We start from the raw sequence: 12,468 nt of genomic DNA on the forward strand, positions 1-12,468 counted from the left end.
ACTATGCTTCACGCTATGCTCAACTTATAGATTACTCATGGTGACTTCATCCCTCCTTACAAGGTAAACATATATAGGGAAGAAAGTGGAATGAAACTAGCGTGTGCGCGCATCATTCCCCGCAGGTGAAAAAAAAAAAAAAGAAAAAGAAAAAGAAAAAGAAGTTGACGTACATCGTATATTGCTCGTTTCCCGTGAAGGGGATATAGGATCCCTTTTGTGTCCAACCGGAAGGCTCCCAGTCTTAGTCTCTCATTGACCTATCGAAAGCCTTCAAGAAAGGTGAAATAGCTGAATCAGCTTCCGGCCAATCGTCGGTTCGATTTCGGTACCATCGCGGGCGATCTTAACCTCGCGATTGGCATTCCAAGGGTTCCGTAACCCTCGAGTGCGGTGGAAAGGCACTCGTTCTGTCGATACCCACTGGATGCGGAAGGGTTTGCCAAAGGACTGTCCCTCCTCGTCTTCTGGCTCAACACTCTTCTCGCTCCGCGTATCGTCGTTTTCGTCTCCGGAAGATTCCACCTCCCAGAATATGGTTCCTCGCGCCGAATCATCGATGATTCTCCCCGGGGGTGCCGTTGAGGTGGCTGTCGTTAAAGTCACGTCCAGGTCGTCGGGATTGCCAGGGGGAGGGTCGGGTCGTGGAGGTACTTCGAGGGCTAACTCTTCGTCGTGGCTGATGGGCGACATCATACGAGCATAGCCAAAGTACTCGCCAGATTTGTTGGCCGAGAAAATCAAATATACATAGTCGGCGGTCCACTCAAGTCAGCCGAAACCGTCGTCCAATATGCCAAAAGCAAGGATAATCCTACTTACCTCATATGCTTGATTCATCGCGGCCTCATTATGTGACTGTGTGGCCCAGATGCCACTTTGTCGGCTCAAATCGAGATCCTCCACCGTCAGGCTCTTGACAATAAAATACCGGTCCACCACCCGCTCAGGGGGTGGTTGCTGTCCTGTCGCTGGTGATGCAGAACTGATATCCGATGCAATTGTAGGCTCGTCCCCCGGTTCCGTGGCAATATCTTCCGGCCGGGGACGAGAATTCACTGTAGGAACCGCAGGCGCCGAGCCAGGCGCAGAGAACCCTTTGCGTAGTCGACAGACAACTCGTACACCCTGAAATCGAGAGTCGTGGAATCTGGCCAACGCCTTCACGCAAGCTACAGCCGACTTATAGTTCACAAAGGCACAATTGCTTTTTGAAATCAAAAACACACTCTCAATATCGTTGGTCGCATCTTGTGAAAAATGATCCTTGAGATCCATCACATTCGCCCCCGGAGGAAGGTTGCCGACCCAGAGGGCATGTCCTGACTGCTTCGGTTTTCGGGGTGGTCCTCGGGGTGTGCTCGGGGTGGATTGGGTCGAATGTAAAGAGGGATCTAGTCGAGCCCAAATGAGGGCATTAGTAACCATCCTTTGAAAATAAGAGGTCGAAAATGTTACCTGCAATAGGCATTTGGGGTGCCGATTTCATGGGGTTAGAGCCGTCGACTATGGTTTTAGAAACATCATATTCCAAATCCGCAACTCGCTTGTCGGCTTCTCTGCGCAAAGAAGCCGGTTTCGGGGAGTTTTGCGTATGGGAGAGTGACCCGGACTGGAGCATTGGACCAGCAAGAGGCACTCCACAAGGGGCACCATAGGCGGACTGGGAATAGTATCCTGGACCATATGGAGATACCTGTCCCGGACCGACACTTTGCATGGGTGGATTTGAAATATAGGGTTGGTAATGAGTGCCATGCTGAGTCTGGCCTGGATGTTGTGGGATCGCATATGGTGGATAGGCTGGGTATGGGACAGCATAAGCCATCCCTCCAGTGTTGTGTCCATATGGAGTCATAGGTACGGGTGGCATGGGATACATCATACCCTGTCCATGAGCTGGGTATTGAGACAGTGGTTGTTCATACTGCTGTGAATGATGACTTGGGAGAGCGTATGCCATGCTACCCATGTTCATGGGAGACGAATTAAGGTTGTTTCCATAGCGAGCCTCTGTGAAGCCGGAATGATGTCTGACATTGGAAGGTCGCGTGGACTGAACAGGTATTGCACCTGTAACGAAGAACTCTGTCAATACCTTCCTATATGGCCGGAAATTGGAATATTTTGAAGAAGATCGCACCAGGGAGGACTGACCCGGTGTCTGAATTTGGCTGGCAGTTGATTCTGATACCGGGTTCCGGTCGGCTGTCTTGTCAGGAGGATCATCGCCCATGGGGGCCGGCTGTTGACAAAGATGGTTGGGAAAGAAGTCGACACTCCCTACAATCCTTTAGTGATGGGATTCACTCCAAGAACGTGAAATTACAGTCTTACCTGAGAAGCCTCTTTTTTTTTTCCAGGCTTGAATCTACTTCCAGAAAGCACTTGTCCAATGCTCCCAGGTCAAAGTAAGAGTAAAATCAAGGACACCAATTGATTGAAGTGGGAAAACACAGTATGTCAAAATTGAGCACCAAGGCAGCAAAATCCTGATCCAACGAGTTAGTAAATCCAGTGAGATTTACAAAGAAGGTGAGTGAAAGTGGGAAGAAATTTGGGGGGGGGGGGGAAGGGATTGTGGGAGACGAAAGAACAGGGAGAGCGAGTCCGAGTGATTATGTTCGCACTAGACTGGGAATACTTCCCAGTCCATTATGGGCCATATGGCCCATATGGACCATACGGGGGGGGGAGTGAATAATAAAATCAAATAAAAGGGCAGGTGGGACAATGAGGATATGTAAACAAGGAATTATAGATGGTGGGTATGCGGGAAGAGTGATTAGGGGCAAAACACCAACGGTCTAAGGCCTATGGGGCCTGGAGATCAGGTTGACCAGAAGCTCTAGGGCTATCTGTCAAAAGGCTTCACCTTGGATGAAATCCTGCACGTGAGACTGTGTGACACTGGAGTCTAGACAGGAGGGGCAGGTTGTGGCTGAAAAAAAAACCACCCGATGTAGTATGAGGGAAATAGTCTCCCTCGGCCTCGGGAGCTGCAGGTGGTTTCAGACCCAGGTACAGTAGAGGAGCTGTCAGACTACAGGAAGAGAGAGAGAGAGACCAAAAAAAAAAAAAAAAGGGGGATCCGAGGTGCCTGAAATAAGGCTATGAAAAACGAGTGGCGGATTCAGGACAATGTTTGTAGGATATGAAGCCAATCAACTCTCTTGGCAAGTTGTGGCTGATGGACTTATGTCAATGGCTGAGGCCAAAGGCTCCTCTGACGAAAAGAAGGAAGAAAAAGACGAAAATAGAAAATAGAAAATAGAAAATTAGAATGCGTGTACTGTATCAACAGACTCACGGGTTGAACCGATGATCAAGGGAGCTTGGGTCCCGGAGACTGGGTCAATGCTATAAAACTGGAGCACTGTCAAACAGATGCTCGAGTCATATACATGTGTAAGGCAGATATTTCAACCCTGTGCTGATCTGGGCCCAACGAGCGTCGTACCACTCCCCCATACAGTACACACTGTACTGTATACTTGGCAAATGGAGCCTTATGGGTCAGACTGTGGCTCAGGGCTCGGATTCCCGGTACAGTACTGTATCGTGTGTTGGATCTGCTACAGTGCCCACCGTGGCGAACGCAGATCGCCGAATCTTGGGACTCTGGACGGGGCGAGAATGACAATAGAAGAGCGTGGGTGGTTGAAAGGAATGGACCCTCCAGTCCGGACCAATGAGTGGCGGCAATGCATGACAGATTTGCCACTGCCAGGGGTGGAACCTTTGGGGAAGGGAGAAATTTGGTCAGGAGGGTAAAAGGATTAACAACAAATGCCTACCCTGTAATCTGGGATCATTGCCGTGCATGAATTCACCTGTACAGTACACTGTGTACTGTACTGTCCCACTTCGGAGACACCATGTTGGGATCCGCCGGGCGGCGCCTCAAGAGACCGCAAGGGGAAAGCCATGGACCGACACAGGGCTCTGGCTGCCCTCCCACTAGTTTCGATCATGATCCCGCCAATTATCAGCGTGGGATATCTCGGCTCCAATCACTCTTTCGCGAGCATGGTCGACATGCTCCCGCGTTTGTGCATTTGGCATAAATTGATTGTGCTTCTATGTGTGGAGTGTGTGTGAGAGAGAATTGGAAATCCTCAATACTACCTTCTCTGTAACACACTCATCCGGTGCAAGAGTCAGCCGTACGGTAGAGACAGACATTGAAGCGCAGAGTTGTCGAGGTCGAAGTTGACTCCACCTGGAATCCGGCATCTCATCCCGACCAATCAGAGGCCGTTATATCCACCTCCTTCCAATTATCGTGTATAAAATCGCATGGAGATCATGATCGAGTCTCATCTCTGGCTGTGTCAACGTTTATAATCACATGTCTTGGAGTTTTGGAGCTCATGTCCTACATGCCGATACTGTACTGGATACTGTACACTGTACTCTTTACCAATTGCACCAATAGGCGCTCTCCCAAACAGCCAGTCAAGACCGATTGTGGAGAATTGTCTCCCAAGTCCAAGGTACCTTACATGTGCCGATCATCCCGTATAGACACGGGCCGTTACCAGTGGCACGGAATTCCTTACATGTACAGGACTCCGTGGCGTGGTGGGCATCATTGGTCACGGAGTCCATTTCCGGTGGATATATACAGTACAATAGAGAACCCTTTTACATCCAATTCTTTGACTCATATACTTGCCACTGGAAGCTCGGAGGAGAGCAAAGTCTGGAAGTGGAATTGAGTGGCTTGTCAACGCCAAAGTGGAGGGCCGGAGAGCCAATGACGTGGTGACTCTCTACACTGTGGTTCTTCTAGTATCTTCTAGGTGAGAGATCAGGTGACCTGGCGCAAGTGGCTTAGCTTCAACCAGACACCTGAGGCCATTATGATGTCACTGACATCGTGGCACGTTCCTGAACTGACATCACTTAATGATCTCCATGCATCTTCAGTTCTACATGACAACATGCATTGTCACAATTGCTCCACAGAGGTGTAATCGAGGCTTGTACCCAAACAATCCCTGTCCCCAATAGGACATCTGAGCTCACAAGGAACGATTCTGATATCTGATGGTACTGTACTGCACAGAAGTACTGTACTATAAGTGACACATCGAATCGTGGTGACAGTGTTATCACTTACCATCATGTCCTAGAGACCAATCAAAATGGCCTTGTGTTTACTCTGTACCTACTGCTACTGTACAGTCCACAGTGTAGACGGGGAATTGGAAATGACCAAGGTCTTTCAAGGTATAAATTCAGTCAATCCTGGACCCGATTCGGAAGATCGCTGTGTTTTCATCCACAGCCACCGCAATGGGCATCTTACTTGGCCAATGGACGGGTGAGAATATGTGGATCTACTGTTTCAGGGATCACATTCCATACTGTACAGTACAGTGCGTAGACGCCACGCCCCACGGCTTTACAGGTTTCAGCAATGGTTATCGTTAGCCGCTGGGGTCGGTGGGATGTTCAGAGGCCCGCAATCTTGCCACTACAGTATTAGGCAGCTTCTTTCCCACTGTACTGTACGGTAGATGCCAGCTGTTTGTCGATTTTGCTAGTGGGTGGGTGAGATTAAGGCACTGAGCCGATCACACTAAAATTAGCACTTAGTGTACTGTATGATTCGCACACTTCCAGAGCTCTTGGGAAATTTGGACTATTTCATGTACTGTGTAGTGAAGATTGAGTTATATAAAATTCTCAACATAGAGTATCTGGGGAGTAAGTGATTAAGCAAAAGTTGAACACATACTGTCCACGGATTAAGTTAGCAGTTTACTTATTTATATAACATTCTGCCATAAAGAATCTCATGTTATAGCTGAGTACCGATCTTTGATATAGGATCATCTTCTAACAAAAGATAGAACGGATCAAAAATAAGCTATTGTCTAGGAAAGTGTACGTGGGCTTATTGGCAATCAAGGACTATCGAGAAAACTAGAAAGAACAGCAATGTTGAACACATTGTAACCGTCCCAATTTTAAATCCCCATCACAAAACAAGCAATTCATTCGAATGAGAGTATATGTCAAGTCTGTATTAAGAGTTGACAGAAGCGAAAGATCCTCCACCTGAACCAAAAGAAAAACAAAAAAGACAGAAAACCAAGCCGAGGATAACACTGAGGCTAGACAAACAAAAAGAAACGATGGTCATCAGATGAAAATTTTCATGCAAAGCTCATTAAAACCTGGTATAATTACGATTATGGGCGCGCAACCGATGTGCTAGGCGGATATAGACAGTGAAAGGCGCGGGAGGATGTGCCCTTCATCGATCGATGCCAAGAGAAGCCACTTTTCCAGCAAAGCGAGCTCCGGCGCTGCCTCGTTTGGACAGCTTCTCTCGGTCTTTTTCCTTGCTTTCTGCAAGAGTAGGGGTATAAGAGGAAGAAGTGACACTGTCCTTGCCACGGATTGTGGGGAGTGAGCCCAGGGTGTCGGCAGCTGTGGCCCGGCCGGGTGGCGGGATAGGAGCCCCAAACGCGGATGATCGTGCAGTCCGTTGGCTGAGGTACAATTGGGCAGCGGGGGAGAGCGGGATTGAGGGGGGCTGGGGCGGGATCTCTGCACCGTTTTGGACTAGAAGCTCGGCGATCGGGAACGGGATGACCTTTGCGCTAGACCTAGCGGAGAGAGTTACGGGTGTAGAGCCTGGAGATGCAGGATCGGCTGCCGCGAGAGCGAGGAACGTTGCATGAGTGTTGCGGGAGCGATCGGTGATGTTGACATTGGCGCGAAGAGCAAGGCCGAAGAGCACACCTTGAATGTCGTTCCTCTTGATCGAAGCAAGAAGATGTTCGTCAGGCGTTGAAAAGCGAGAGCGCGGTGAGGGAAGACCCTCAACATAGCATCGGTCAACATATTTGGCGGTTATGAACTTGAGACGTTGCTCGCGCGTAGACGTAGCGTTTGGCTTGAGTGATTGATCCAAAGTCGCCTCCCAGATCATGTTGCTAACACGGTTGCCAATCTGCAGGAGAATCTCAACGATGTCGCTCGAGAAAGAATGCACATCCAATGTGAGCGAGCGGATCTTGGATATATGCGTCCCCAAAGACCGATGAATTCCGCTGCATTCAATGCAGAGCACAATACCAAGGTTTATTGACACCCACTCCACTTTAGAAGATGACCCACAGTCAGCGCACCAGTTGTTGCCTTGGTCTGCATCTCGTACGACCTGTAAAAGTTTTGCGGGATTCTCTTCAAAGCTGTTGCTATCGTGACGAACGTAGCTCGGCCGCGCCCCGACTGTGGTGCGTCGGTTGACGCCAGCGTTGCTGGAACTGGACGAATAAGAATGGTGACCAGAAACAGACGAACTTTTACCAGTAAGAACAGACCCAATATCCCGATTGGTAGATGAATCCTTGGAAGAAGGGGGCGGAGGCGGAGTCCCTTGACCTTCTACCGCGCTCTGGAGCGCGTTATTGATAGATCTGATCCAGTTTGACATGTCATCCTCGGATGTGGCCTGATATATACGCTTGAATTGAGGTGTGATCACTTCGAAGCAAAATCGCCGTTCTGCGTTACGAGCTTCACGGACAGACGCCATGCGCAGATCGATAGGTTCCATATGAAGATCCAGCTTTTGTTTCCAGTTGCTGTATTCGGATAATCTTCCTTGATCCAAGACGATCCAAAATCTATTCAAATATTAGAAGAAGAATAAGGGAACCATTACGAGTTGATACTTACTTGTGCCATGCCTGTTTATTGATTCCCTTCGGATCAATGTGCGATCCTGGACGAGATAATGCCCATAGGAGGCCCTCTTTCCGCTGCTGGCCACTGCTTCGATCGGACGCGAAACTGTTCTGTTCTTCGAGGTCACGAATACCCTTGAAGCGGTTTGAGCCCGTGCTTCCAGCTGGCGCTGGGTTTGATGCAGGGGCACATATCCCAGATGACGACACGACCGATGCTGCATTAGCCTGGGAAGAAACCGACGAAGTGTTGCTGATGACACCACGGAGCTGTGAGCCTGTGCTATCTGCCCGTCCTAGCTCGACCTCGGCAGAAGCACCGCCGTTTGATGTTCCAGTGGAGACAGAAGGTAAACTTGCAGCCCCGGTCACTGAAGCATCGGGTTCGAGGTATGGATTACTGTTCTTTTCCAGGTACCGGCGCTTCTCTTCGCGCTCAGTTCGCTGGAATTGGAACTCTTTATCTGCCTGGTTCACTTCGTGGATGAGAGCGTCTAGTTGAGGAGTCATCCCCTCAACCTTTTGTGCAGCTGCCAGGAAGTTCTTGGCTTGGAAATCCGCGTACTTGGTGAGGTGCGAGAGAACCTCCTGCTCTTTGCGACCCCCATGGAGGTCTTGCATGAATGAAGAGTAGTCGAAACGTCTCAGCTCAAAATTGCGCCGTTTGGCCTGATATTTCGAATCACTCTCGGCCCGTTTCTTCTCTTTCAGTGAATCCTGTCGCTGGCCCAGATAACGACTAACATAGGCATAATAGTCACGACTCTCTTCATCCCATTCTTTCTTTTTGGCCTCGGCTTGCTTGATATCATTATGATAAAGCTTGATCAAGGGCTCTATGACAAGTTTTTGAAGTTGGATCGTGTTTAGCTGCTCATAATTCAAGATCTGCCGAGCGATCTTTTCAAAATAATGATCTAGAGCGGGCTGGATTGCATTCGCGTTCGAAGTGGACGCATCATTCAACGAGCCCAGGAATGCTTCCATGGCCTCGTTGCAGCTACTTTGCGCTTGTTGGGCGGCCTCGGCTTTTTTCAACACCTTCTTGATTTTTGTGCGCATGTTTCCTGTCTTCAACTCCAGTGCCTTCATAGTCGCGCGGAAGAGCGGGCCATCCTCCACTCCACTCATATCATCCCCAGCCCGAGAATGCGGGAGGTCCACCTTGGCTGGAGGTGGGGGCGGGGGGGCGGTTGGTGGAGGGGGCGGGAGAGCATTTTCTGTTTCAGGTGGAGTGGTCGAGGGAAGGAAGGGGTTTGGGGATTCAGTGTCACTATTCTGAGATAGGATGGACTGAGTAGACGGGATACGGGAACGTGGAGGCACAGGTAGCTCTAGATTTGGCGAAGATATCTGTGGACTTGGCAGGAGGCGAACGGAATTGTGCACCCAGAAGGAAAAGTGCGCCAGGGTATTCAGTCGGTTGGTTCTTTGATCGTAATCCAAGAAGCTGCAGCTATTGCGCCAGCCGCCGCCTTTATCTTCCGTCACTTTAGGGGGTTTCCATCTCCAGCACCAGTCAAACGACACGGACGGAGTCCCGCCGGTATTGTAATCTCCGATCAACTGAACGTTTGAGTTGTTCTGAAGGTTAGGATTGGCATGAAACTCTCTTGTAATCAGATTGTCGAGTTCTTTGGAGTTGGATGCGTGGGCAAACGTAAGCCCAGTGAGACTGGTATCCGCCACCTCGGGTAGAGTAGTTGAGACGCCATTGACGGAGTTGGGGGCATTGCCGGTCTGTGTTTGACGGATGATAAAGGTAAAATTGAAGATCAGCTCTTCGTCATTTGACAGACGTAGCATAAATGTTGGTACTGAAGCGGAGGAGGGAGTGTCGGGGTCCTAAAGAGGGTTCAAGTGGCTGCGGTCAGCGAAAAGCAAGACAGAGTCAGGCCGTTGCAGTGCATTCATACCTGAATATATTCAATCGGGGTATCATCTCCAGGATCGCGCTTAGCTGCGAACCTCGCCGCAGGAAACGCGTTGGGAGATAGAGTCAAAAGACGTCGTCGGGAGTTGCTTATCGTGACCGACGCGATCGAAACTTAAAGATTTTATCAGCGAGTCATACTGGGACAAAGACTTGGGCGACCAACAGCGATTCTGATCCTTGAAGAACAGATTCCCCACATCGTCGAGACGGCTGGCGACATTCCCCATGATAGCGCAGGCAAAGGGATCAAGTCACGGCGCGAAAAAGAGACCGAAGCAGCGGACCAATCGATGGCCATCGACGGTCTGCGAACCTGCAGTCGGATGGCCTTTGAAATGAAGCAGCGTGCGAACGAGTCGAATAATCCGTCATTCGTGAAGCAAAGGTTGTCTAAGGGGGAGGGAGAGAGAGGAGGTCTCGAAGATCTGAAGGAGGCGGGGCGATCGAGATCGGAGAAATGCGCAAATCGCAGGCGACCGCCCCAACGAGTGGTTTTTGAGGGGTTTCTTTTACTTGTAGATTTCTTTGTTTTTGGATATTCGACTTATTTTTCTACTGGTGATAATGGTGACTCTATGGACTGGCGGACTGCAGGTGAAACAAGGAGGAAATGAGATGTCGCGCTGAGCGGGCATTTGAAGCAAATAAAGATGATATTAAGGGAAGTATACAGGATTCCGTCTCATCGTTGGTATCAAGTGTCGTGAATGTCATGAGACTCGGTGCCAGACCGAGAGAAGAAAGAAAAGCAGAGCAGAGCAAAAGAAAAGACACATCGTCCGGAGAGCTCAGCTTACGAGCTGACTGGGAGCCTCGTGATTGGGATTGGTGGTGATCGCTCGAGCTGCTTCAGGTCGCTGACTCGATGGAACCTCACTAGTGGACGCCGCACGCTCTCGACCAGAGAAGTACCGGTGTTTGGGCCGATCAGCGTGTCCATCCGCTTCTACCCATTTCATCACCTGTCCTCGCAGGTCGCGCATCTCGTGGACTCGTCGGGACAGATCTCCACGTTGTTTACCTTGTCCACTGCGTTCGTTAAGCTCGCTTTCATCTGAGCTGGAGATGGACAGCGACGAAGCACTGCTCTGTTGCAGAAAAGTGATGGTATTGCCCGCGCGCTGTTTGAATTCGCGCTGCTCTGCCTTCATCTTGCCCATGCGCTCCGCATCCGCTTGGCAATCCAGTGTCGAAACGTTGAGACCAGGAAAATTGGAAGACATGAACTCTTGCAAAAGAGGCAGCTTTTCTGGGTTGGGACGATAAGTGCCACTGTCATTATCAATGAAAAGTTCATAGTCGGCTGGGTCAGTCGAAATTTCAACAGTCTCCCCGTTCTGATCGGGCTCGTGGCCCTCCACGGGAATTTGGGGTTCCACTTCCGTTATGGTTTCGGCACGTTCAGCACGCGATCCAGTAGAACGATGGTGACGACGACGCTTACGTTGACGAACGAAGAATTCACCCGAGTAGGCAATGTAGATCGACACATCACTATGCATAGTGTGCTTGCTCAGCATGTCAATACCAAACTCTTTCCCAGTCTCTGTGAACCGGAACTGTCCATCCAAGGTTAAGACGTAGGTGAAGATACATCCGCCTTGACCGTAATGGGCAAACTCCAAGAACTTTTGCGCAAATTCGCGGCATGGCTGCGCAAATGACCCATGCAGGGTCGTGCGATCAAAATTGTAGATGCGCTGGTGCTGGTGATGGAGGGCCTTGTGTAAGATGCGGCCTCGCAAACTTTGCGCCTGGAACATACCTGCCACGAACGGCTTAAATTCCACATAGCGGTGGTAGAGTTCCCATGGCACAGGGCCTGTAAGCTGCATTTGAATGGCTTGGAAACTGTCTGTTGTTAGTGCGGATGTGTGTGACAGTATGGAAGGTAACGAACTTGTAGCGACTGACAGACTTTCCACTGCCATCTTTGGATTGCATTTGGTCTTTGATACCAGCCAGCCGTCCAATCAACGGAGAAAAGTGCTTGTACCAGTGGTTAGGACCAATGGTGTACAGTTGGCCCCCTTCAGTCCCGGGAGTTCTGCCCAGGCATTCGATGCTGACCACGACGAACGATTCTTTGTGATGACCCGTAGCGAAAGCGGAGACATTGGTGAAAACGTAAACGCGCTTACTTCCAAAGCGCTTCTTGACCTTGAAAGATTTCTCTTTGAAGCCTGGCCAATCTTCCGAGAGCGCAGGCACTTCGATAAATGCGAGTCCCAACTTATCGTCATGGTCTGCGGGGTCCTCATCCATAACATAGGACTTCAAAAGGCAACCGGATGCTGGCACATTTGCAACAACCCACTCGCATTCCCACACGGGGTTCATGTCTTTGCGAATGGTCGGAGTGCGAAATCTGACCGGCGGATCCTGTTTATGGCGGCGCGGTAGGTTGGTGACCATCTGCGCAGAGACATACGGGTCCGAGGAGAAACTGCCGAAGTCCGCGACGGGCAGGTCGATCGCGCGATGGAACGTGATCTTCAAGGTATAGCCTGGCGGCGCATGCGTAAATGGAGTGGAATCAAAGCCACCGGCGGGCTTGCTATCATCCTTCATGGTGATCCGCCGTTGCATCTTGTCAGCCTTCTCGACAAACTTGGGGCCATATTTGTCGATGGGATGGACGTGCAACGACCGGGGTTGGCGGTCTTCAGTATCCATGACGGGAATGGACGAGGGGTCATATATGGATCTAAACCCCCAGGATCAGAAAAACCAAAATACGGAAAGTATCGAGTACAGTCAACTTAGGGATCAGGGGAAGAAAAAAGGGAAGTTGAAGTGGGTAATGAAGCCAAGCTTTCAGCC

General features: G+C 50.1%; 3 protein-coding genes across 3 annotated transcripts; all 3 read right to left on the reverse strand.

The window, feature by feature from the left end:
- Positions 1-273: 273 nt before the first annotated feature.
- N7511_004001 (putative YT521-B-like splicing factor) lies at positions 274-2,236 on the reverse strand (the record flags this gene model as incomplete). Its single annotated transcript, XM_057126426.1, has 3 exons — positions 274-765; positions 823-1,394; positions 1,459-2,236. The coding sequence occupies 3 exons, from the start codon at positions 2,234-2,236 to the stop codon at positions 274-276; spliced, it is 1,842 nt and encodes a 613-aa protein (XP_056985316.1).
- Positions 2,237-6,268: 4,032 nt separating this feature from the next.
- N7511_004002 (putative ARF GTPase activator (Csx2)) lies at positions 6,269-9,872 on the reverse strand (the record flags this gene model as incomplete). The annotated part of the gene is made up of 4 exons (XM_057126427.1): positions 6,269-7,649; positions 7,702-9,554; positions 9,626-9,756; positions 9,809-9,872. 4 exons carry the CDS (start codon positions 9,870-9,872, stop codon positions 6,269-6,271), a joined length of 3,429 nt encoding a protein of 1,142 aa, XP_056985317.1.
- A 561-nt stretch (positions 9,873-10,433) lies between these two features.
- N7511_004003 (C2 domain protein) lies at positions 10,434-12,321 on the reverse strand (the record flags this gene model as incomplete). Its single annotated transcript, XM_057126428.1, has 2 exons — positions 10,434-11,496; positions 11,546-12,321. The coding sequence occupies 2 exons, from the start codon at positions 12,319-12,321 to the stop codon at positions 10,434-10,436; spliced, it is 1,839 nt and encodes a 612-aa protein (XP_056985318.1).
- Between the last annotated feature and the right edge of the window lie 147 nt (positions 12,322-12,468).

This window comes from Penicillium nucicola (genome assembly GCF_028828085.1).
Source record: "Penicillium nucicola strain IBT 29836 chromosome Unknown utg000003l, whole genome shotgun sequence".
Taxonomy (NCBI): domain Eukaryota; kingdom Fungi; phylum Ascomycota; class Eurotiomycetes; order Eurotiales; family Aspergillaceae; genus Penicillium; species Penicillium nucicola.